We start from the raw sequence: 24,948 nt of genomic DNA on the forward strand, positions 1-24,948 counted from the left end.
ATTATCCCATTGGTAAATAACACAAAGGCACAAAATATTTACAAAACTTTTTTTAATAGTTTGAAAAATAGATTTGCTGTATATTTAATTCAGTACAATAACACAAAGCCATGGCATATTGAAATAAATTAACATCAAAGCAGTCAACCATTGCACGTGATAATAAATTAAAAGTATAAATATGCATCAAACCAACACGAAATGCTACAATAAAATTAATAGAAATAGATGATAAAATATGGCACATAATTGCAAAGTTGTTCACAAATAAATAAAGTAAAAAATAAATAATAAGAATCAATAATCAGTCTAAATACATAAAACCATGTCTGAGCATTTTGAGGTCATTTTTAATTTATATCAGTTTGACTGATGAACTTGAAGGGATATGATTGATTTACACTTTCAATTCAACACAATTGATTCAGTGTTCAGAAATCAATCTCTCTCATGTCAGTCGGCGTCCCGGGCCTTTCAGTCTCCACCTCATCGTCTTTCTCGGTGGGGCTCTGCTGGAGCCCCCCCCTCAGCCGCTGGTGGAGGGCATATTCAATCATCTCGCTGTAGCACTGCAGCACCGCCTGGGGATGCAAGACAGAGAAAACTTTGTGATTTTGGACAAAGATGGAATTCTCCCCCTGAATGAAAAAAACAAAAAAGAAAAGAAAACACAGGTTTGGCCGTCTAAAACTCACCAGGTCAGTTTGGCACAGCTCTGCCAGCACTTCGCTCATCAGAGCCAGCTCAGACGGGCCCTTGTTGCCCAGACCTCGCAGTGCACAGTTGAGAGATGCTGCAGCAACAAGTGACGGCGGCGCCCCCAGAAACCTGGAGTCACAGGCGCACATGGCAGCCAGAGTGTCGCTGTGCCGCCGCAGGGTGGAGAGCCGCTGCTCCTCAGACTCACCGCCGTCTCCGTCTCCTCTCTGCTCCACGGAGGACAGGAAATGTGGGAGGAAGTCCTGAGGGGTCACTGCTGCTGTGTCCCATCGGAGGGTGGCGAGGATGACACGCTCCATTTCCTGAAGGAGGGAAGAGTCAAAGAGTTAGAAAGACGGGTTGGAACGCAGAAAGGTGGAAGTGTGTGTTTTTATAAGTTCAGTGATACAATCTTCTGGCTGAAACAATCACTGATGGACATTTACTCACTCGTTTCTAACATTTGTACAGACAGAAACATGTATGGACTTAAAAAGTTGAACATTTTCTTCAAATCATCACATTCATCAATGATAAATCAGTATTTGTTCCTTTCCTCATGTTTGCACTCATCATCCTTTGATGTGACAACTCTGAGATTGTCTTTTAAGATTAAACACCATAAAATGTGAACAGCCAGCTTCACTGTGACAGAAAGTGAGTTTAAGTCACTCTACACCCAATGTTGTCGCAGTGTGACTGAATTAAGTGATGATATTTAGGCTTGTAGCTGGAAATGACCCCCCAAAATGAAGTTACAGTCTTTTGGAGTGTTGCTGTTGTTGCCGTTGTTGTTGTTTATCCGTCACAGTATCTACAGTCAGTATGTGACTGGCTCACCCGCAGGTTTGAATGCTGGAAGCTGTACTCGGCTGCTGCACAGAGAGTGTCAGCGGTGACGTTGTCACACTCGGTGAGTTTGGAGGCGATGAGGATGCAGCCGGCGGCCAGGCAGTACGGTGAGACGGGAAGAGACAGAGAGGCGGACAGGAACCTGTCCATCAGAGAGACGGACAGAGGAAACACGGCCTCGTCGCAGCCGCAGTCGCAGCACACCTGGAGGGAAAAGACAGAGGTGTCACAGCTGCCGCCCTCCTGATGGTCGTGAGGAAGATGCAGAGCGGATCGTACCTCCAGGGCCCATTTGGCCAGCTCCTCTCTGCGCTCTGGATCCCGCTGGATGAGGGCGACGTAGAGCATGGAGGGCATGTAGCGCTCCTCCGTGTGGAGCAGCCTCTGGATCACACGGTGCCCAGACACAGTGGGGTCCCAGGCGGCTCGCAGCTGGGCTCGACCCTCGGTCTGGTCCCGGTCTTCACTCTGGTCGTCCTCCACCTCCTCACACCACAGAGACACAGACATGCCTCTGTCCATCTGCACGGCCTGATGGGTAAAAGACAAATTGGTTTATGTCCAAATGGGGAAACAAGCACGGCAGCGTCTGTCCTTCAGCTCCTCTTTCTCCTTACTGGGACTCGTGTACTGGTCTACTGCTTCACCTCTCAACTGTCTCCTCCAGACTTTATACTCAGCAGGGGGGAGAAAGAGTGAGAGGGAGTGGCTGTGAGAGGGGAAGAAAAAGGGGCGGGGACAGTTGTAAGTGACTTAAAATAATAAGAAGACAACAATACGGCTTCTCCAACAATCACTTCAACAGGTGGGGAGAGGGAGTGGCCCGCAGGGACAGAGCAACAGCTTGTCTTCGATGGTGAAAGAGAGAAGGGAGGAAAAAAGAAAAGGGTGAGAGGGGTGAGAGGCAGAGGGGAGGAGAGAAAAGGTCACCTCCAGACTCTGACAATGGGAATGGGATGACAAAAGGGTGAGGGTGTTTGTTTACATCGTGAGGAGACACGTCAAACGCAGGATGGATGTGAAACATATCAGGTTCATTCTGACCAACACTTCTCTTTGAAAGATTTTACAAAATATAGAATTATACCTGCAAAATATACAGAAACCATTAAATAAGAAAATTCATGTGCATGTGTTTTCCTTTTTCCCTGACAAATACCAAATTAGCACAATTTAGGTTTTTTCTAACCTTGAATAACAAATTTATATTTGTCTTGTTTCACCCAGTATTTACTACAATGTTTTCTCATAAAGATTAAAAAAGTAAAATAAACGCTCAGTTTTAAAGAATTAGGATTTAATCATCTTGAACTTCTTGGCAGTTTTTTTATTATTATTATGATTTCATTATTTCCATAAACCAAACAACAAAATGGGAAGACACTGAAAGCAAAGAGCACAAATATCAACAAATAATTGAATCAATTGATTTAGAAAACAATTCACAGAGAAAATTATCAGAAGTTTGTCACCAACCAGCTTGAGATGCATTTATTATCAATCTATTTTTGAAAGTTTAGGAACTTCTTCACTCGCTTTTAATCTTAATATTTCACGGAAGACTGATGTTGTTTGGATTTTCTTTCTTTTTTCTCTTTTCTGAGTGTGTTCGTCAAAGTTTAGGCCTCGAGCCTGCTCTCTCTTTTTTCCTCTGAGGACTCTCATTGTCAAAGCAACCTGTGCCCTCACCCCTCCCTCCCTCCCTGTTGCCCCCTGTGGCAATCTGCTGCTCGTGTTTAAAGAGCAGCGGAGCCACCGGGGAGGGCTGGGCGAGGTATGTGCAACAGACAGTGGAGCCGGGCAGGTCAATGAGCCGTATTGTCTCCTTTTACAAATCAGTGTCAGACAGCAGCTCCTGGCCTTCTGCCTGCTGCTGGCAGCTCTCACACACACACACACACACACACACACACTCCACACATTCATGGGGTAGACACACTTTTCACACACTCCCCGGGGACTCCTCCAGTGGTCACAATGGGGTCGCACTCACCAGTGGAGAATACAGATTGTATATGACACAGTCATTACAGGTGGCTTTTCACACATTAAGGCTTCAGTGGCAGCTCGTGTTTCTAAATAGGAGTTAAATGGACGACTACGCCGCCGTCGAGCCGGCCTGATTTCAGCTCAGCATCAATAATTCATACTCTATTCATCACTGAGCAGAGGATCATTTCTACTGACTAACAGCAGATTCACTGTCATGTGCAACATAGAAAAATCGTCTTACACTGATTACACTGCATATAATGGTTTTAATTAAGAGGAAATCATTTATTTTGTTATTTAGATTTTCATATTTGATTATTCAATATAAATAGTGCAGGAGGAAATTTTCAGACCCTTTCACAATAAGTAGAAATGCTGCAACAACAACAAAAATAACTAAATAGAAATATTTACCTAAATTAAAAGATGAACTCTGTTTAAGAACTAAAACAATAGTGTCATTATGTTGTATATTATATTACTGGATTATTGCTGCTGATGCATTAATGGTTGTGGTCTTTTGTTTACTTTGTAGCGGGAGCAAGTTGAATTTTTGCAGAAAATGTGCAGTATAAAATAGAAATAATGTCCAGTACTTGAGTAAATGTACTGAGTTAACAGCTACAGCTGTGTGGTAAAAACCACAGAAAATCCAAAGGGGGAAAAATCTTATGTGTTATTGAAGTGATGTAAGTTTGATGTATTTTCTCTGTTGGTGATGAATGACAGAACAGCTGGAACGACTCTGGTATGAGTGACTCCATTTACGGGCTCCGACGAGGCCTCATGGCCTCACGTCATGGATGAGCTCTGCTGATAAAAATATAAAAATAAAGGGAGAATTGGCTGCGCCCTTCATCCCTTTCATCATAAAAAAATAATAGTTTATTCTTAGAGCACTTTTCAAAGTAAGTGTCTAACGGAGGGATATGAGACACAGCAAATAAAAACAACAAATACACAGACTGAGACTAAAGTTTTCCCCGGTGACGCAGAGACTGAGCTCAGGGAGTAGACGCACAGTCACATCATCCAGGACAGATAAGAGCTTTTCTAAGACACTCAGCATAATGACAAGATGAAGAGGCCGTAATCCTGCAACACTCAGCCGATTGTGGTCTGAGTGAGAGAATATGGGGTTGAAAGCTGTCGACAAGGCCTTCGCCCATAAAACAGGCTTTGAGAGGGGCTGAAAGCAGATTGAGTTTGAATGAAGGACTGAGTAAGTTTGGCTCTGCCGGTCATGTGAGGTCAGGTTGGGGTGGACGAAGGAGGAGGAGGAGGAAGAGAGTGACAGACCGCCGGCGTGTTTAAGTTGCCTGCTAAATTCATACGTCGCAGCTGTATTCAAACAACATGGATGGAGGGGGAAAGAGGCAGCAACCGGCCAAAAGGAGGCGTGCAGCAGGTCCTCTGATGGGGGAGTGGCTCCCCGCCCCTCATTTTCCAGCTCATTTCCCGGGACAGTGGAGAACAGAGGTCCTATTTTGCCCCGTCCACCATTCACTTCGCACAGACACCTGCTGGCCGGTGGGGGGAGGAGGGGGGAGGAGGGGGGAGAGGGCAAAGTTTAACCAGTTCACAAGTTAAGACACCACGCGAACAAAGAGATGTGACTGTTTGACTGATAAGTAGGATTCATCAGCTTCCACATTACAACATTCAGGAGCAGAAAATCTGAGTTTGTTAACAATTATTCACAGTTTTCTCTAAATTAATATTTCTTTTGTATTCTAATGTTATTCCTGCAGCATATTTATTGATCAACTCAGCTCATCAGTGGTGGAATGATTCCTCTTTCTGATATAGGTATTAAAAAAAAAAAAGACAACAAAAGTCCTGTGTTGAACGGTTTGCTGATGTAAAAATAAAAAAGTTTACATTACTTCCTTCACAGCGACGTTGTTTAGTCCTGTGGTTCTTAGCCGAGGGGTCAGGTCCCTTCAAGAAGAAGAAATTAATAATAATAATAAAAAGAATACGTTTATTTACCTCAGAAATGTGGTAAATATATTTAGTGAAAGTATATGAAAGTATGTATTACTCTTCTATGCACCACTGAAAATAAATTGATTAAATGAAGAAACAGGTCAGTGCCTCAGCTGGAAGAACATGTACCATTAAAGCTCAACTGAAGTGGCCCTGGTTCAGGTGCGACATGAGGCCCCTGGCTGTGTGTCATCCTGTCAAAATAAAAGTAAAGTTAAGTAATAAAATATTTTATTTTAAAAATATTTTTCTAAATAAATGTAGAAAAAGACAAACTTGGTTGCTTTAGTAAGATGCGTCCATTTATTCTGTAACAATCAGCAGATGGAAATGTTATGAAACTATGCAGATAATTACAAAGCTTTAAATTTGACCACACTGCATGTGAAAACTATAAAGGCATGCAAAAAGTTTGCATAGGGCTGGAATGGCATCGTTCAGTATTAACATGGTGCTGCCAGAGAGTTTATTCTTCATCTTCTTCCCTTTTCAGGAGCATTGGTGGGGGGGACAACAGTGGAAATCATAGTCTAAACAAAATGCACAGAGACCAAAGTGACAAATGGAGAAGTCAGTTATAAAAAAAAAAAAAAAAAGGTAAAACAGCAGCATGGAAGGCCGAGACAGAGGACGTGTAAACAAGCTGCCATGGAGAAGATGGTGACAGCAATCATGAAGAAAAAGGACACAGCAAGCACGGCTATAGTGTTTAAACATGGTGGATGGTAACATTCATGGGTAAATAAAAGAAAACCACCCCAACAGTGCCCCCTGTCGCCCACACAACAAAACAACAGCCTTCACCAAACAATCTTCATTCCCTCTTACAGGATCATAAACAGTATATATATATTTCCATATATAAATATCTTTCATACATCCTTAGTGAGTCCACCTGCGGCCTTAAGGATAGGCGGGACCGTGTGCTGCGGCGGCTGCCCCGCCCTCACGTTGGCCCAGGTGGTGCTGCGTCTCGCTGGCTTGGGAGTCTGGACTGTCCTCCTCAGAGCTGGAAGAGAAGTAGAGACCCAGAACCTGCTGCACCTTCAGGGGGAGCTCCTGGGGAGGAAGTGAAGATGGAAGATGATAAAGTCAAGATTTATGTGAAATTCAGACAAGGTGTCGAAATGACCAAGCCCCCAAACACCACCGATAAACAGTACAGAACAATAAATGGGATTCATTTTTATTGATTCAATGGATGAAAAGGAAACATTTAAATTTTATTTAAATTCACGTTTCACGCAGTGATGCAAACATTTCTGCTGCAGCAGTTAATGATGTTAATAATGGACTTTAATGATCTTTTATGAAAGCATTTTTTTGGTTGTTTTCAGATTATTTTGGTGAAAATGAAAAGAAATTGATTTCTTTCTCATGGTTGTAATCCTCTCTTGAACCCCAGTAGGTTCCCAGGTTCTCCTGATTAGAAATCAGCAGCTGTAGAGGTATTAATGACTCATATTTTGTGTACCTTGAAGCTTCTTTTGATATTTTCTGAATTAGCTTTTAAAACAGCAGCCAGACTGAGGCATTTGTCCCCCTCCCCATTATAAAAAAAGCTGAAAGATCATCATATGTAGCCTCCAGCTCTGATATGTTAATGAGGTGAAGCGCTCCCCACCTTGCACTGGACCAGCTGCAGGTAAATTGCCTCTGCGCCGCACAGAATGCTCTGCAGATCCAACCTCATCGTCAGCTCGTTGATGTGCTGCAGGTTAATCAGAGATGAAAATGTGGTTGTCGACAGATGAAAACAACGCTGTACTATGAAGATGAACTGCGAGCGGTACACACCTTCAGAATAGTGTTGAAGTCGTGATCTGAGCCGATCAGCTCTCCTCTCTGGGACTCCAGGATCGAACAGGCGATCAGCAGGTGGAAGTTGTCGCACGGGAAACGTGTCCACATTACCTGAGGAAGGAAACATCCATCCATCCGTGATCTATTCACAGAAATAGGGAGGCGGGGCTCTCCCATGACAGGTGGCTAGCCTACAGGGTTGACCCTAACTCTGACCAGTTATCCTAAACCTGCAGATCTCCACATTTCGAGGCGAGGACTGTGTTCACCCTGGATGGACCACCAGTCCATTACAGAGCTGACATACACAGACAACCGTTCATGCTCACATTGGAACCTACAGGCACATTTGGAGTCATCTATTAACCTAAGATGAGATGTGGGAGGAAGCATGAGTATCACAGGGACCATGAAAATTCCACACAGAAAAGCCCCAGGCCCAGGGTTCAAACCCATAACTAACCACTGAACCACCATGCCACCGGTTCCAACATATCAAAACACATATAATGGAAAGGGAAAAGTCCGCATTCAGAAAAATTTGGAGGAAAATGTACTTATCTTATTCACCAAGAAAATACTGTGACATCAGTTTAATGGTTTGGGAAGTGAGCCTGACTGGCTGTGCCATGATAGAAATATTCATGCATCTCAACGGTTGCACTCTCACCTCCCACAAAGTGAGGATGTCCTCAAAGGGAAACTCCCTCTTGAACCAAATGAGCAGCCAGCGGAAGCAGAAGCAAAGTGAGCCGCTGTCCTGAGAGTCTGGGGGACAAAAGAGAGAAGAACAAGCTTCTTAAAAATGAATAATATTAAGACTCCATGTTTTCAGTTAGCCACTTCCTCTCATTTAGCATTCATCCTTCTGCATATCTCCCTGCTGTGCACCTCATCTGCTGATTTTTATTACAAAACTAAAAGATTTTAGAGGGAGCTTTTGTTCGTTATGTTTGTTAGAGTTTATTTTAGTAAAATCCAGCCTGAACGGATGAATATTAGCAGACGAACCCAGGAAGTCGCACAGCTCTGGGTCCAGAGCCTTCAGCAGGATACTGAGCTGGAGGAGCTGCTGCTTCATGGCCTCCTGGGACTCTTCAAAGTTATGATGCTGCAAAGACAGAAATAGCACAAGCCTGCCAGTCACCAGTGCTTTCATGCTGATTCTTCTAAACCCAGTTCTAACTCAGGTCCGACTTCATTTAAGACCTTAAGAATCTTTAGTATGAGACATTTTTACTAACCACCAGCTCCATGAAGCCCGTCAGACACCAGAAGGACTCCACCTCATTCTGGGTGATGAAGAGGAGCGGAGAAAGGAGATCGCTCATCCCCTGTACATAACCTGGACAGAGGAGTGAGTAAAAATGATTTTCGGAAATTGTGGTGGAATGTACATTTGATTTATTTATTAATTTATTTATTTTTAGGACACCTACCAAGATCGAAGTTGTACATGCAGTATGTCATCAGCACATCGTGCAGCAGTGTCAGTCCTGGATTGTCGTTCCCAGAGAAGAATGTATTGTGTCTATCTGTCCTGTTGACATCTCTCTCTGACACAGAAGAACAAAGAACAAAGTTGAACTTCAGCGTCAGTCGCAGCTCTCACCGGCAGCTGACTGACGCTGTGATGAACAGATCGTCTGTTTTTGTTTTTGGCCGATCACAGAACTGACCTATCAGGCTTCTGTAGCCTCTGAGGAGGGAGTTCCTCATCTCCTGCTCCTCACTGACCGACTTCCACTGCACCTTCATTCTGAAATACTCGTCCCTGCAGACACAACGGGGGCATTAAAGGGGTTTCTCTATCGGTTAGACATTTGAGGAAAATACGCTGATCTGCAAAGAGAAACGTTTCTCAAGTGGCAGAAGCACTAACGTTTTGACCCGCAGAATATCTTCCCGTTCTTTAGCAGTGCTGTTCCACGGATAAAAGCCCAGGAGGAACTTCCAGATGTCCTTTCTTAGTGATGGCATGATGCCCTGCAAGAAGCAGGAACAGCATCAAGAAACGAACATCTGGCTGAAAGGCACAAACAGAAAATGCCCCACAGGCATGAAACATAAATACTTTCACAGTATTCTCATTTTTACCCCTCTGAACACAAGCTCTTTGATTTTTTCTGGGTTCTTCACACGACCCTCTGGGTCCAGAAACTCTTCCCATTTATCAAAGGGTTGCCCCCTGGTAACTTCTGGTCGGGGACCGAGCTCTACTCCCTTCATGGAAAAACAGAAATAGATATCAACGACTGATGGGTGTCAGTATGTCCTATTATCTCTAACATCTCTGCATTACACACTAATGGCTGCATGTTGTTGATTTCTTACACAGGTGATGAGTTCAAATCCAGGCTCTTCATCAGACTGGGGGGCCATGTTGGGATCATGTGGAGTGCGCAAGTGGATTGGGGACTCTGGAGGTCGGATGGCTGCTCTGAAGAAATTTGTGACTTTGGAGAACCCTCCGAATGTAGTGGCGTACGGGTCCTGGATGAACCTCTGCTCGAGTGCAGAAAAAACACAATTACACAGAGGAAGAGAAGCAGGGCTGTTAATGTTGAGTCACGATTGTAACAATCTTGATAGACTTCCGCTGTGTTTTTGTCTGAACAGGGACACGTTGCAGTCATGTGCTACAACATTGTCCATATTTCACAACAGGAATGTCAGAGGAGGTTGGGATCCTAATTTTTTTAGACAAAGCATGGACTGCAGTCAGACTTTGACCAGTTAATCAGTACTGATCAACAACCTTTGGAAACAGAGAGCTAATTCATGATCAATATGTGCTATGATGCTGTTTGAAATAACACCATTGTACCATATATGACTCTCTCCAATCTTGTTTCTGTTAGCTATTATTAACAAGAAAAAATAAAATGAAATATATATATATATATATATAAAAACTAATTACCGAGACAAGATCTGAGCCACCATCATCAAGGAGCTGCAATTTATCGAAGGACTGGGACAGAGCACCTGAGTCATGCGGGTAGGCAAGAAAGAGCCGCCCGTCAACTGGTGACCTGAAGATAACAACGGGAGCCATGTGATATTTTTTTTTCCCCACTCATGTGATGTGTCAACAAAGACGTGTACAGCTCTGCCTGATGCTGTAAATGAACTACTTAAAGAGACAACCACCACCACAACTGGTGTTGAAGTTCATGAGACTCACTGGTCCAAGATGATGTAACGGTTCAGAGCACGCAGAAGCTCTCTGGTTCCTCCTCTGTGGAAGTGCAGAGGGGGCAGTGGGTGCCCACCTCTACTGGTCAACACTAAGAAGTTTCGACCCAAAGAGAACCGGGCCCTCCGCAGAGAGTACAGCTCTGAGAGAGGCAGAGAGAATGACCACTGACCTGCAAGAAACACAAGGAATGATTAGTTTTGACTCATCCTTTCTTTACACAACTATTTACCAAAAGTTGTCCAAACAGTACCTGAGGCTTTCACTGGAACATGTTCCCGATCCTTCTTCACGGTGCTGATAACGGCCCAGTCTGGTTCATAACCAGGATCAAAGTTTGTATCCTCCTCCCCACCTTCTCCATCCTATTTGAAAAACCAAACAGTTTTTGGTACTTTGAGACAAAAAGGTGCATTAATATTTTGTCCTTTCATGTGCAGCAAAAATACAATTATTTACCTTTTTGGAGTAGAGTACAGCCGGAGCACTGTGACCTTCATCCTCCAGTGGGCTCCACTCTAGAGCTGGCACCCCAGCCTAGAGCAAAGATATTATAAAAACCAACGTTTCCTGATTTCCCTCTCTGTATCAGGCTTGACTCAGACATTTTACTTACCCGCTCCACAATACGAATAAATCCTGGGATTGTGGTGTCCTGGTTACTCCTCTTGGCATTTGTATGGAGGTACACCCCTTCCTTCTCAAATATCAGCTGTGGGGGAAGAAGATTGAAGAAAGAATGAGTCTATTCCTTGCTGGATTCAGGTTGTGGGAACAGGTCTGGTTGGTTTGTTAGCTGAGTCAAACAGAGGTTTAACTAGGGGTCCTGTTCTTGATCAATCTTCAGATTATTTTCTTAACTTCTCAATTAATAATTTTCAATATCATGTAGGTAAAACATAGTACATTATTATGTTATGATTACAATAATGGCACAATGACAATGTTAACTAATATGTCTTCTCTGAGGGATAAATGCATTATTTCATCCTCATATTTGACAGAGAGAATTTGGTGTGTGTTAACAATCAAACATTTTACCATTACAGTAGCTGCCTTTCCTGTTATTTGCTCTTTTCCTCTGATTCATTCTGGATTGTTGTCAGATCCCCTAAAATGTGCTGTGACATTTTTTAGTTTCATCATTCTAATTCTAATTTCAGGCTTCCCTTTTGAATCTAGCAGGAAAAAATGAATAATTACTGACATTTTGAGACCAACTCTTCCAGAGCTTTGATTACACTGTGCTCAAAAAAACTACTTCTTAATCAGTCCACTGAGCAACACAAACTGAAAACATTGAGCAGATGGAGCAGCATGTCCAGGGTAAAAGTGTGAGTCAGAAGTGATGGCAGAAATGTCATCACATAACAGTGCTGGTAAAAGTCACATCACATGACTTCAACATGCCACAACACACAAACAGGAAACTCAAGCCGTGGTTGGTTATGGTGAACTGCCATCGACTGACACAGTCGACAAAGGTTGTATACCCGATTATTAGTGAGCTGTAAAGCAGGCCGACATCTTAAAAAGCAGCCAGCTGACAGATTTTATTTAGACATCATTACTGAGGCAGCACAGCTAGCTTGAAGAGCTAACGATGAAAAGCTGCACTTAGTCCGCCCGAAATACAGAAACCGACTATTAAAGAACACTTTCACCTTTCCGAAGAAGACAAACAATCTCGGTAAACGACAGTATGAAGCCGGTAATACCTTATAATCTTCACCGGTTTGCTCCATTCTTCCGCCGCCTGCGTCTCCGCTGCGTTTGTCCAAAACAAATGTTACGTCACAACTCCTGCTGACCGGAAGCCCGCCCCCCGTCTGTGACGCCCACACAGCAAAGAGCCAATCAGATCGTAGAACAAGATATGACTTTAATTTATATGTTTGATTTATTTTTGTACAATTTTATTATTATTTCCTGTTTACAAACATAAATGTTTTAGTAAAAGAGGCAGTGTCGCCGTTGTTTACCGTTAAAAGAACGAAAATACAGACAAGGTGTTATTAATATTGATACTTATTTATAACGACCAAACCTATATTATATTTTACCTAGTGGCAGGCTAGCTTAGCAGGAATAGAGAGAATATTAATAATAACGCCTGTTTAATGCCATTCCTGATAGAAAGCAGGACTTTTAGAGCTACAGGGATAAAAATAACTCGCCTCAAAAATACAGAAAAAAAAAGAGTTTTCACTAAAAGCTAGCATCGTGCCAGAGTGAAGTGAACTGGTGGAAGGAAGGGGTGTACCTTTAGAAATGTTTATTCCTCCACAACCACAAAAAGTCTGTCTTTACTGAAATATATTCAGGTGTCAGCTGCCAGCTGAGAGGGGAATCAGTGGGTGGATCTGAAATCAGGGCACTTTTTCTGGACCTGGATCTGGGCCCGGACCCGGACCTGGATCTGGGCCCGGACCTGGGCCTGTGTCTGGACCTGGGCCTGGATCTGGACTGGGTCTTCCCAGGACTAAGGTGAGGAACTGGTGGGCCGCACACGTGCACGAGGACACGGCGAGTACGAGCCCGCCCATAGAGGACGGTCACGTGTACAACGTGCGTTCGAACAGGTGACGTCAGACCAACTCCAAGAAACTGAAACAAAGCCGGAAGAGTGCAGATTTTAGCGTTTCAAATTAACAGCATCAACTAGATTAAAAAATGTTTTGCTCAGATGGAGCTTTGAAAAAAAAAAACTGTTTCATTTGTATACCACCAACACATTTTTAGTTATATAGATTGCTGATAATCCGCCCTTCCAACAGCGATGGAAGAAGTACTCTTTATTAGCACAGGAAGTAATACTTGTGAATTAAAATGTTTTGATCGGAGCTAATTTTAAACAGATTGCTGCTATTTTACTTTATCCTTCTCTATATGCAGTTACACTAATTCAGGTTATTGTTTAGTGGTAACGTTTATGGGAGTGCATCATATTTCAAGCTCATCAAACAGTATGTCGTGATGATGGCGTATTTAATTTCACTCTGAAGCTCATGTAAGGCCAAATAAAGGAGCTGTAAGCGTTTTTTAAATTAATGTTATAGCTGTCAAATAAACGTCTCGTCAAACAAAAAAAAACAAAAAAACAAAAACACGGCCGTTCATCGACACGTATTTTGAAATTCAGACCCGGAAACGGCTTTATGAGTCCGTGCTAGCTTGGTGCTGCTGCAGAGCCTAGCGAGGGGAGAGAAACCGTGAGAGAAGAAGAACCGTGGGATTAAAAAGTGAAGTTTAAGGTCGACAAACATCCGGTAACGGGGCCGAAAGAAGCTGAACAGGTGGGTCAGCGTCTTCTCGGGTTTCTGTCATTTACACTTGCTCGGCTCGGCTCCTGCTAAAGGCTGAAAAATGGTGGTGAAAATGTGCGTCCGTCATGAAGGGTCTGCACCCTGCGCTGGATAAACAACAACAACAACAACAACAGCTGCTGCTGCACAAACGGTGACAGCAACCGTGCAGAAAAGCCCTTAGCATGCAGTTTGAAGCGGGGGCAGAAACGGCTGCAAGGACGGCAGCCCGGAGGGGTCAGCAGAGAGCTGGGTCATTACGAAGCTACAGTAGCTACAGTTGTTAGCATCGGCTGGTGGGGGCTGCGACAGTCCGAGGACAGATCGGCTGCTGTGGATTTAGAGGAAATTCATTTTTGCACTTAATTGCACGCACACATGTAATCTCCAAACTTCCCCCACAGAGGGCAAATCAGTCGCCTTTGCATTTTAAAGTGTCGCACTAAACCTTCCTTCCTTTCACCTCTTTTGTTTCTCCAGGTATCACCAGCAACTTGGTAACATATTTTCTCTCCCCTGGCTCTCCAGTGTGTAAGGACACCGCCCACTATTTATACACACCCATATATATACAAATATAACATATCACATCATATCTTAAAGTCACCCAGTGCCTCTCTACCTGACAGATCATTACCCCCCCCCCACAACATCTGCATCTTCACCAGAGCAAAAATTATCCAAACACCAGCAAGACAGAAGAAGCAAAACTGAAGTGAAGCCCACCCCCCCCACCCCCTGCCGCTCTAAGCAAAGTCAGATGCACCACAGCTACCAAAGTTAACCGCCTGTTAAAGTTAACGCCGACTGTTAACTTTTAACTGTCCTCTGTTAAGTTTGATGTCCTCACAATCAACCGTATCTGGGCTTCTGGTTAGTCTAGGTCTCAAATCTCTTCATCCATCATTCATCAGCATTGCTCTCTTCAAGCCAGTCCATTGAAGAAAGCTGTAAACAGCACTTAGCAGCATTATGGCCACCATCACCCAGTCGTCTGAGCCCGAGATCCCAGACAACCACAAGGAGAGCTGGCTGGCGCTGCTTTCTGCCGCAGAAACGTATTGCCAAAAGTCAGGCTGTGACCTGGCCATACTTACAGCCTGTAAGAAGTTCCGGTTGTCCGCCGGAGAAGGAGATGGGGTGAGGAAGCAGGAGAGCGGGAGTGCCTTTCCGAGGGAATGCGATTTCTCCTACAGCGTGTGGGGCCAAGGGTTTCTGGCTGAGTCGGCGTGCCGTTACATGGAGGACATCGGCGTGCTGCACTCCACCACCATGCTAACAGCCCAAAAGCACACACGCCAGAGCGGAGGGGAGGGAGGAAACAAGATGATGGTTGACCCGACCTCTGACCCTGGACACAGGGGGGTGAGTGGCCTGTTTGTGCTCCAAACGGCACTCGGGTGCTCATTCACAATGTTTGCATTCATAACGTTGTTGTGCTGTTGTTTCAGAGCTTCACAGGGGACGGCACAGTAGGCGGAGTCAGTCCCAATAGCAGACTCTACTCTCGGAGCTACCCGTCAATCTACAGCTCCGGAGCGGTTACCGGCCAGGGCCCTGGGCAGAATGTCAACGGAGAGAGGGAACGGGAGAAGAGTGTGTTGGAGGCTGAGCGAGGGAGACAAAGGTCTGGGATCGTGGATTTGGAAGAGGAATGTGAAGATGAAGAAGAGGAGGACGATAACGAGGAGAGGAGAACCTATGGGAACGAAAGTGCTGGTGAGGAACCGTGCAGTTTATCCGTTTCTTTAAATACTTTAATCAAAATCGATTCAGAGGTTCTTCATCATCATCGTCCTGCTTCAGGTGTCTTCTCCATGGACGAGGACTCTCTGTCCCGGGACTGCGAGCCGTTCTTTGAGTCTGACGGGGAAGAGGAGAGCACGGATGGTGAGACTTTGGTGCTGTGACTCTGCACGTCGACGCAGGTGCATCATCTACACTCATTTATTTTTTCTGTCTGTGCCAGGCTCGTTGAGTGAAGATGCTCCTCCCCCTCCTCGTGGCATGGCGATGGGTCAGGCAGCCTACGCGTCCCGTCAGCCCCACTCCATGGCTCTGGCCCGGTCGCTGCCTGTGTCGGTGCCCGTGTGGGGCTGCAGAGGAAACCGGGCTGCTCAGGGAGACAGCAACAGTGGAGAGCGGGTGAGAACAAACACACACACACACACACACACACACACTGTCACTTTACAAAAGGACAAAGCTGCTGGTTTGCATCCTGGGATTAAAGCGTTCTGGAGCTTGTCTCACACAGTGAGATTAGAGGTTTAAGCATCTCTCTTTGGGCTTAAATCATGTTTTCAGGCTTAAGTTCAGGGCTACAACAGCAATAACCATAATAATAACCCTTTCCTCTGAAAGAGGTTAGCATCAGAGGTCACTGACCGATCACATGACTGGAAAAACTGAGTGCTCTGTCCAACAGTCATCAATCGTGGCTGCAGAGTTTGTTCAACTGTCATTGTGTTTGAGACAAAAGTGCTGAGTTTACAACAGATATTAATGAAGATCAGAGTGTTGTAGTCTGCGATAATTATATCTGAGACAGAGTCTCATAACAGATCATTTACACTCTAGCAGCAACATTCCTGATAAGATTAAGAAACCTAATAGAGTTTTAAATCTTTGATGTTTGGAAATAAAAAGTGCACTCACCCTCACATTTTAAGAGGAAAACAAAAAACACATTGCAACATTTCAGCCAGTTTTATCATTTTTGCAGCTAAAACTGCCTTATTTACTGTTTTAAGTGCATCATTTGTGTCTAATTAGATTTTATAGCTTCATCTGTGTCTTTTTGAGTTGAACTGATGAACCAGATGGTTTGTTACACAGAACCACCTGTGAAAGCTTTGTAGGAGGCCTGCTTCAAACAAAAAAACGTCTTGATTGGATGAATGGTAGCATGAGAGCACCACTGAATAAGCACGACATCACAACAAACCAGTCTGTAAAGAAGATTTAGGCATGACAGCCACAAACACCCAGACAGCTGTATCCTCTGTGATGCCACACTGATTAGTTTGACCACAAGTGACCTGACAAGATGGATTCAAACTCAGCAGAAATCCAAACTACATTGCAAAGTTAATGATTAGACAAAAAAAACGCCCAAATTTCTTTGTGGATAATAAATGCATGTCCTGGCCTACACATTAATGCTCTGACTGTATTTAAAATAATCTTCCTGTTCCTTGGTAGCTTTCATATTGTGATATTATTTGTAATATATAAGATATTATTTGGAATTTGTAGCCTGTTCAAGCAGCCTTGGTTCTGATCTTGTGCCAGACTAAGTGTGCCATTTGCGCAGAATGAACTGACTTCAAGCTTCATGATCCAGATTACTCAGAGTGAATCCAGGTTAGTTAATAATACAGACCTGTGCTGCACCGATATGAGAGCGCCTCAGGTTATCACCGCTCTGTCAGTCATTCTGGTGCTGACCTGTTAGGAAATAATTAGTGTTTACCTCTGATAGCTGTATCTTTGTCTCACAATCATAACTCAAATCAAATGATTTTGAAATAATGAAAAGTAAAATGACACACTGACACCAGATTTTAAGGCTGACGCACCTTGACAAGTTAAAAAAGGGAAAGTTATTAATTTAATTTGAGTCTCATCATCCTCATGTTTTTCCCCTCAACCAATAAAAAAAAGGTAATCTAAGAATTACCCGTAAAAAACATCCTGCAGACACATTCAAACCACAAATGAAAGAGCCGTTATTTTGTTTTGTGTGTCCTGCTGTCAGTTGACACAGATGTATGTCATGCCATCTAAAGAGCAGGACAAAGAAACAGTTCACTTCTTGTTTTTTCTGATGCACAAGCTAACGGCCATGACGGCTCCATCAGGCCATGTGACCGTCACCATGTGAGGTATAATGTCAGAGAGGATGTTCTCTTGCAGACTCTTTCTAAAATGAAACACCGTAGAGGTCTTAACGGGACGCTCCCCAACGTAACGGCCCCTCTGATTGCTTGTCTTTTCAGGTGGGCTGCGCGGATCTGGAGCACATCGCGGCCAGTATGAAAGCGCTGCTGGCCCCCGGAGCCACCGACGGGACGGAAATGTTTGGGGCCCTTCCTCGGCCCCGGCTCAACACGGGGGACTTCTCCCTCAAACACTGAGAGAGAGCGGTTGAGACAGGCAGAGAGGGGGGTGAGAAAGGGGAGGGGGAGAGAGAGGGGGAGAGTGAGAGTGAGAGAGAGAGAGAGAGGGAGAGAGAGAGAGAGAGAGAGGGAGAGAGAGAGAGGGAGAGAGAGAGGGGGAGAGAGAGAGAGAGAGAGGGAGAGAGCGATAAAGGAAGGAAACACTAGGAGGCGTTATCTTGGCTGGATGTGTGTACAGTATGTGAAACGGCGTTGCAGCTCGTTGCTCCGTTTATTCCTCACTAACCAAAATTAACGGCACATGCTTCGAGGAGCGAAGAAAAGAAATGTCATGAACGCTAGTAACATTTTCACCCGCACTTTTCCTTCCCCATCTCCCGCCATTACACATTTCACAGTGCAAGCGAAGGACGCGTGCCGACACTACATTAGGTTGGAGTGATCTGCCCCTCAGAGGGGTAGAAACTGGAGAAACGGCCAAGTTAACATGAAGCTTGTGGCTTTTCAAAATGTGAGCGGAGGACACCAGCACCTCCTGGTGACATGCCTATTTGTACTTTTACTTTTGCCAATGAATGACTGACTGATAGAATGATTGTAAATCAATATTGGGTTATTGGGGATTTTCTTTTCTTTTTTTCTGCTCCAGATACGTTGACGTGAATGAATGAATGAGAAAGCAACGGTGTGTGTGAGAGAGAAAGAGATGGGTTGATTTACAAGGAACAAACCTCCATCTCTGACTTTTGAAAATCAAATAAATGTTCCGTTAAAAATACTTTTATGTTTCAAATAAAGGAGCAACACCAAGACAAGCGAAGGCTCCTGGTATTGATTACCTGTGACCATGCAGTGTTACTGGAATCCTCCAGAGGGCTTCAGCGCTCCACCGTCCACGGCAGGAAAATGAGCTAATCATGCAAACGCAATGCACTTTCAATCTCATTACACAATTGATGAATTTATTGACTACATTAAAAAATATATAGGCTCTAAAATTAAACACCCGATTACATGCAAAGCCCTGTGGGTAATAAAAACGCACAACTTTGCTTATTTCTACATAAAATACATAAATAAACACACAGCAGTTAATAAAAGAATTTATGAACTCAACAATCTTCCGTCGTGCACCAGAGGAAGCTCAGATGTCCTGATGCGTTTGACACTTGTTCCCCAAACATCACAAGCTTTTTCCATCTTAAATGTGCACCCTCTGATCTCTGACCTCCGACCTCCAACCCCCCCAGCAGGTTTCAACCCTCGTCACTTTGTCACTGATCCCTTTTCCGAAGCAGGCAGTAGGAATTTGTGCCGACCCAGAACCCGGGGAGAACCTTCTCCTGGATGTTTTCCTTGAACTTGTGAATCAGCCGCACCTCCTTCTCGTCCTCCCCCTCCACCAGGAGGAACTTGATGATACCGGCGGGCTGGTCCACGTAGATGCCCATGGTGGAGGACGGGGGCAGCTGGACGTCTACGTTTTCACCGTTGTGCCAGACCTGGTAGCAGGAGCCGGACCAGCCCACCCCCCAGGAGGCGCTGTTCTCCCCGAGGCCGCAGGGCCCGTCCTGGCCTTTCCGGGGGGCGCTCTCGCAGACCACCCCGATCACCACCCAGCCTTCAGAGTCCACCTCCCAGTACCCCCGAGAGCCCTGCAGACCTTCCTTACAGAGCACCTGAAGAGGGGGGGCACAATTAGAGCAGAGAAGAAACAGTTTGAGTCATTTTGTCAATAAAAAACTCAATGTCATTTTTAGACAAAACAAAACTTCTCTTACATTTCTTAGATGCAAACACGAATGAATGCACAGAAATATAACAGTTTATTACGGAGTGAGAATAAACTGAAATAACTCGCAGTAAGATTTTAATCTGAAAGCATCCTGTTACAGTTTAAAGCCGAGCGTGTTCAGGACTCACCTGTGGCGAGTGCTCATATCTCTCAGGTCTGTTGGGATATGGGCAAACTGCATCGGATGTACGAGCCACTTTGGACCCGCCCTCTGAAATCCACAGCAGTTTCTGTGCAGTTTTATCATCCAGAGAGAGTTTGAACCAATCTGGAAACGAGGAAACCGGAAGCATAAGGATGAGACGAAAACAGGTCACATGAAAATAAAACACACAGATCTGAAAAAGAAAATATTTACTTTCTCTTTACAAGGTAGTTTTAGTCAGGTATGATTGAGTCCTGCTGGTGTTCATCTGATTTCATGAATAATATTTAAAAAGGTTTCAGTAATTGAAACTAGTTGAGTTAATTTCAGTTCAAATTTTAAAATAAAGTTCCTGCTACTACAAACAGTTGCTCTTTATTCATTCATTTTAAGTACTTTTGCTGTTGAATGTATTCATCATCAGTCATTTATGGTTTATTAACACAAATATTCTCAATTCTGTTTTAATCTGGTTTAGCTCCATGGAAGGAGATTTTTTTCTGTCTATTTTCTGACTATCATGAACTTATTATGAATCAATATACTCACAAAAGCTACATTTCAAATGAAATACATAAGTAATTCAGGGGATTAATGTTTGGATTTATATTTTTTTTGCTTCTGCATTCTTTTTGTTTTGTTTGTCATTCTATAAATTGACTTCATTTTCTGATGATGTTTATATTTGCAGACTAAATGGCTCCACAAATGGCGCAATTATCTTGAATTAACACCCTGTAGCATTAATTGGAAAGAGACAGCGGGGAGGCTGGTTTCACATATCTATATATATTAATGTCACTAAATGCAGCTCCGAGACAATTAAATTAAAAGGCCTCACATTTCATGAAGTCAGCCCTGGTGATGGGTTCAGGGACATTCGGCTCGTATGGCGGCAGCTTTTCTGAGACGGGGATGAAAAGAGAATTAGTGTAGTCAAATGTAATTCTGATGAAGTGATCCCATTATCGTTTTGAGACAACTACAGGAATACTCAGAGCTGCTCTTTACCTTCTTCCACAGCGCTGTTTTTCCTTCCTGGAAAAAGAAAAAGAGAGAGTTTTTGTTTAATTTTTCTGTTGTCTTTATGTGAACACGTGTTATGGCGCCTGGTACAAAATGAAAAGCACGACTCTGCCGTGGATGGAACAGACGAGTAAACTGCAGCCGGCTGCTTTAATCCCTCTCATCTTTCTCTGCAGCCTTCAGTCAGAGTCAGGCTGCCATTCATCTGCAGTAAATCACCTGCGGCCGCTCTCAATGTACAGTCGATCACACACCAGCATGTGTGCAATGTTGGCTCAGCCCTGATTCATGAAGTTTCCCCCAACGCTGCTCAGGGTTTTAGGTTTCGACATCAGGAATCCGCAGGCCTGGCCGTCCATTTGTGAAAGGACACACATCATGGCCACTGACAGCGGGGGGTCTGGGTCTAAGAATATATGTTCTGCACGATGCTGTTACTTCAGGCTGCCCGGGGCACGTTTGTCATGTTGTGGGTTGGTGTGTAATCTGTATTCGTTTGTTCCTCCTCCAGTCTGTGAGTCACTCTGTGTCTCCTGACATTCGGAGAAAAACTAGTCCCGGCCGGTCTGGTCATCATCCTTCGCCACGTCTGCGTAGGTCGTCCACGCTCATGTTACCGTCGCTCAGATTTCACACAGACGACTAACCCCCACCTTCCCCGCCAACCCATCATTCTCGCTCACCTATCCGACGGTTACATCACTTTTAGCTCACTTCGTCTTTGCTTTGCTGAATTTTCCTCCCGACGCCACAGAAGGCGGCTTCAAACTGAGCTTCCCTTGTAGCTCGTGGCTGTGAAGTAAATGCATTAGCGAGCTTGGGAAGAGGATTTTTCCACATGATTTAAAACATATTTGCTTATATTTAACCTTACCCTCCAGTTTTTCCTCCACTTTTCCTATTTAATGTTAAAAATACCAATTTCCCCCAACTGTATGAGGATACTTCACTGTTCCAGAATAAGGTCCTTTATGATGATGATGAAGGAAAATGCTGCCTAACCTGGTTTCTTGCTAAGAGTAGATGGTGGCAATCGTTGTTTGAGGTTACGATCTGTCCAGGAAGCTGAGTGTCGGTTGGTTATTTGGGGTTAACAGAAATTGGTAAGTGAAGAGATCAGGTTTGACGCTGAGCTCTTTTTTTATGCCTTCCGTAGCTTGTTTGTCCAAACTGATGGCTGAAGACAGACCCAGAAGATCGTTAAGGTTAAATAAATCACATTATTAACATGCTCTGAATGAGTGCCTCCTTTTCGGAGTGACTGCGGGTGTATTGATTTTTGGCATGCACTGCTGGAACCTGTGTGCAATGTGAAGAGGAGAGTCAGCTCTTTCAGTTGTGGGGGGGGGGTGTACATATCTGAGGCTGAGGAAACATAAACCTTCCCCCCTGCAGGACCGGAGACCTGAGAGGAGTGGGACGACCGGGGAAGGAGGACAGGAGGACAAATGGACGCCTGGTGTAACATCTGCAGGGGGTGGGAGGTGATGTCGCTTTCTCTGAATCCCGTTGAGCTGCAGTTCTTAGAAATGTGCTCGAGGGGGTTTACAGAAGGTGAGTTTCCTCCCCCTAAAGCCTAAATACAGCTTTACTGCCATAAAGGAGACACTTATGTGGAAGGCAATTATTGACCAAAGCCATTAAGACCAGAAAATGCGATAATTGCCTGGACAGGCAGAAATATTAATTAGGCCCGAATGAGGCTCAGGATCCTGTAACAGCACCGACTCCAGTTTGGATTTAGTCCACATGTCCGCAGTGCAGCAGTCGGTGTGGACGGCAGATGGACAGAGGAGGAGAGACTTTGGCGCCGAACGAAGGTCAGGTGCAGCCTGTTGGTGAAAGATTGCGTCATCTGTCTTTCCTTCTCTGATTAAAGGAGTGAAACAGGTGAGACGAGGAGCTCGATGGTTCATCAGAGATTAGAAGACAGGAGAAACGACATGCCGCGAATAAATTCATCTTTGAATTTATGAGATGTTACACCACCTCTCTGACCTTGGAGTGAGATATCAGGCCGACAGACTGGGAGGGGGGCGGGCGAACTCTGTGACTCTGGACATTAAACCCTCAGAGCTGTCTGTCCACGCTCCAGTGGGATCAACAGGAAAGCCCCGCGGTACTAAACAGGTACTCAAAGAGATGGATGACTTGACACCGAGGCAATAGAGACATGAAGAGATCGAGCGGGGAGGATTGAGATGTGAGGCATAAAAATATTTAAGGGCACAGAGATCATCTGTAGAAAGCAGCCAGGAAGACTCTGACTGAAAGTGTAACTGCAAAAGGATGAAAGATTGTGGTGTGGATCCAAAACACCTCAACCCCGCCCACCCAGCCTGAAAGGTCAGCGGCGGATCTCCACGATGCTCCAAGAAGATTCCCAGATTCCGCTCTCAGTGGGACGCAGCTACATTATCTGTGCAGATCAGGTTCAGAACATCCCACCGAGGGCGAGCTGAGGGGGAGAGGAAGGGGGGGGGGGGTCCATTCATCCGTCCTCAGGATCAGGACGGAAATCAAACAGATGGATGAAGGATGGACGATCCTGGGAACAGTGAATATGAGAAGTTTTGGAAATTCTGAATCTTCAGAAGCTCCAACAAAGAGCTGCAACTTCAAATTATTTATTCTGCCGTCTTTATTATACTTTCTGCAGCCAATACGAGCTAATCACATCGGTTTATTGTCAATTATCGGACAAAGTAAACTTTTGATGGTGCTAATTCCTGAAAGAGAAGTCAAGCACAGAGGCCGGGGGGTCGAACTTTACATAATGACAGAATCAAACAGCCAGAAATAAAACCAAGATGGGCTTTTACATTTTGGGACTTGAATTACTGAGCAGCATTTCACACTTCATTACTGAAGCTGCCAGAGGACGGATTAACAACACACGGGGAGGGTTAGACGGGAGGGGTGGGGTGTCTGAGTTATTGAAGCTATTACTGAACGGGAAACAGTGAGCATGGATTAGAATGATCCAAAACAGGCAGGGAGGGGCACAATGGATTTCCATTTGGAGCAGTTTGTGAGAACGAAGCAATGACAGCTGCAGAGGAATGAGAAAAGAGCGACAGGAAACGTGAGATGTGAAACTGCAGATGAAGCCCTGACGTTTGAGGGAATTTGGGAAGCAGCAGCGGCGACACTGTGGGAAACAGTAACTGCCCCGGCAAAGAGCAATCCATGCATTTTGGTGACATGATTAATGGGCCGGAAAAAAACTGGCAGAATCTGAGGTGAGGAAGGATGTTTGGCTCTGGCCGGACTGACAGGGATGGTCTGTTTGAAGAGACTTAACAACATCAAATAAACAGCATAGTAAACACTCAGTACAACACAGCGACAGGCAACAAATCAACCTCTCCTGCTTACGACACGCTCAAGATGAAAAATACTGAAATGGTCTGTCCTTATTGTGTGATTACTGAAAAATAAAGAAACCACAAAATCAAAATGAGAATATGAAATAAAAAAAGCTGATGCTATTAATAGGATTTGCAGATTTTAGGGAAGCAAACAAACTGCAGGTTCGGACCAAAATTAGAATTTAACTGTGTTTATTGTCTGAAGACTTTCAGCAATCAGCAATCAAATGTCACATTAAGTTACAAACACTTCTCATCTGTACTCTATCTTTTATAACTTCAATGAGCTTTTGGCTGGTGGGCCACATGGTGTGATGTTCCTGACTCAGGTGAGGACGGTTTCTTACCTGCTTTCTTGGGCACAGGCATGATTCCCTCGGTGCTGTTTGGGAAACGGGGAGGTTCTCGGGTCCGTGATGCCGGGGCGTCTCTGGAGGGTCTCTCTTATTAACATCCAGATGAGTGGGGAGGGGGTCAGACAAGCAGGGAGGAGGGTGGCTGGACGTAACGGGCACCTAAAGGGACGGTCCTGTCACACGAAACTCCTGATCCTCTGGAGGGATCAGATGGATGAAGACGAGCACATCCCAAATATGCGCGCTCATTTGCATACACATGGACTGAGCATGTGCGCGGGAGCCATGTGGGGGT

General features: G+C 44.5%; 4 protein-coding genes and 1 long non-coding RNA gene across 6 annotated transcripts; 1 reads left to right on the forward strand and 4 right to left on the reverse strand.

The window, feature by feature from the left end:
* Positions 1-431: 431 nt before the first annotated feature.
* Positions 432-2,085, reverse strand: ccndx (cyclin Dx). The gene is made up of 4 exons (XM_029509362.1): positions 1,831-2,085; positions 1,540-1,755; positions 696-1,022; positions 432-581 (listed from the first exon to the last, which is right to left on the reverse strand). The coding sequence occupies exons 1-4, from the start codon at positions 2,071-2,073 to the stop codon at positions 432-434; spliced, it is 936 nt and encodes a 311-aa protein (XP_029365222.1). The 5' UTR covers positions 2,074-2,085.
* A 2,000-nt stretch (positions 2,086-4,085) lies between these two features.
* LOC115047325 (uncharacterized) lies at positions 4,086-5,711 on the reverse strand. Its single transcript, XR_003841006.1, has 3 exons — positions 5,662-5,711; positions 5,430-5,484; positions 4,086-5,063 (listed from the first exon to the last, which is right to left on the reverse strand). It is a non-coding gene; the product is annotated as an uncharacterized LOC115047325 (long non-coding RNA).
* A 110-nt stretch (positions 5,712-5,821) lies between these two features.
* Positions 5,822-12,321, reverse strand: tbc1d17 (TBC1 domain family, member 17). The gene is made up of 17 exons (XM_029508169.1): positions 12,253-12,321; positions 11,151-11,246; positions 10,994-11,071; positions 10,788-10,899; positions 10,523-10,706; positions 10,259-10,370; positions 9,670-9,840; positions 9,433-9,558; positions 9,218-9,321; positions 9,015-9,109; positions 8,775-8,891; positions 8,580-8,680; positions 8,347-8,446; positions 8,006-8,103; positions 7,330-7,446; positions 7,157-7,243; positions 5,822-6,591 (listed from the first exon to the last, which is right to left on the reverse strand). Exons 1-17 carry the CDS (start codon positions 12,277-12,279, stop codon positions 6,436-6,438), a joined length of 1,881 nt encoding a protein of 626 aa, XP_029364029.1. The 5' UTR covers positions 12,280-12,321; the 3' UTR covers positions 5,822-6,435.
* Positions 12,322-13,694: 1,373 nt separating this feature from the next.
* Positions 13,695-18,004, forward strand: akt1s1 (AKT1 substrate 1 (proline-rich)). Of its 2 annotated transcripts, none has more exons than XM_029508883.1 (7): positions 13,695-13,830; positions 14,320-14,370; positions 14,451-15,204; positions 15,291-15,558; positions 15,646-15,729; positions 15,809-15,984; positions 17,841-18,004. In XM_029508883.1, the coding sequence occupies exons 3-7, from the start codon at positions 14,812-14,814 to the stop codon at positions 17,976-17,978; spliced, it is 1,059 nt and encodes a 352-aa protein (XP_029364743.1). In that variant the 5' UTR covers positions 13,695-13,830; positions 14,320-14,370; positions 14,451-14,811; the 3' UTR covers positions 17,979-18,004. The 2 variants fall into 2 exon arrangements, with proteins under 2 accessions (XP_029364743.1, XP_029364742.1); XM_029508882.1 differs by having other exon boundaries at positions 14,469-15,204.
* A 954-nt stretch (positions 18,005-18,958) lies between these two features.
* Positions 18,959-24,666, reverse strand: LOC115047200 (tripartite motif-containing protein 16). The gene is made up of 5 exons (XM_029507991.1): positions 24,645-24,666; positions 20,912-21,085; positions 20,742-20,804; positions 19,884-20,023; positions 18,959-19,639 (listed from the first exon to the last, which is right to left on the reverse strand). The coding sequence occupies exons 1-5, from the start codon at positions 24,664-24,666 to the stop codon at positions 19,235-19,237; spliced, it is 804 nt and encodes a 267-aa protein (XP_029363851.1). The 3' UTR covers positions 18,959-19,234.
* Between the last annotated feature and the right edge of the window lie 282 nt (positions 24,667-24,948).

This window comes from Echeneis naucrates, chromosome 8 (genome assembly GCF_900963305.1).
Source record: "Echeneis naucrates chromosome 8, fEcheNa1.1, whole genome shotgun sequence".
NCBI classification, from domain to species: domain Eukaryota; kingdom Metazoa; phylum Chordata; class Actinopteri; order Carangiformes; family Echeneidae; genus Echeneis; species Echeneis naucrates.

Coding starts and splice junctions, on each gene's coding strand:
- ccndx (XM_029509362.1), bottom strand. CDS start 2,073: ATGGACAGAGGCATGTCTGTGTCTCTGTGGTGTGAGGAGGTGGAGGAC. Junction 1,023..1,539: donor TCCAGCATTCAAACCTGCGG/GTGAGCCAGTCA, acceptor TCCCTCCTTCAG/GAAATGGAGCGTGTCATCCT. Junction 582..695: donor AGCTGTGCCAAACTGACCTG/GTGAGTTTTAGA, acceptor TTGCATCCCCAG/GCGGTGCTGCAGTGCTACAG.
- tbc1d17 (XM_029508169.1), bottom strand. CDS start 12,279: ATGGAGCAAACCGGTGAAGATTATAAG. Junction 8,447..8,579: donor CGGGCTTCATGGAGCTGGTG/GTTAGTAAAAAT, acceptor CTGTCTTTGCAG/CATCATAACTTTGAAGAGTC. Junction 6,592..7,156: donor TGCAGCTGGTCCAGTGCAAG/GTGGGGAGCGCT, acceptor CTTCCTCCCCAG/GAGCTCCCCCTGAAGGTGCA.
- LOC115047200 (XM_029507991.1), bottom strand. CDS start 24,666: ATGCCTGTGCCCAAGAAAGCAG. Junction 21,086..24,644: donor GCCTGTGCCCAAGAAAGCAG/GTAAGAAACCGT, acceptor GAGAAAGATGAG/AGGGATTAAAGCAGCCGGCT. Junction 20,805..20,911: donor AAACAGCGCTGTGGAAGAAG/GTAAAGAGCAGC, acceptor TCCCCGTCTCAG/AAAAGCTGCCGCCATACGAG.
- akt1s1 (XM_029508883.1), top strand. CDS start 14,812: ATGGCCACCATCACCCAGTCGTCTGAGCCCGAGATCCCAGACAACCAC. Junction 15,205..15,290: donor CTGACCCTGGACACAGGGGG/GTGAGTGGCCTG, acceptor CTGTTGTTTCAG/AGCTTCACAGGGGACGGCAC. Junction 15,730..15,808: donor GGAAGAGGAGAGCACGGATG/GTGAGACTTTGG, acceptor TGTCTGTGCCAG/GCTCGTTGAGTGAAGATGCT.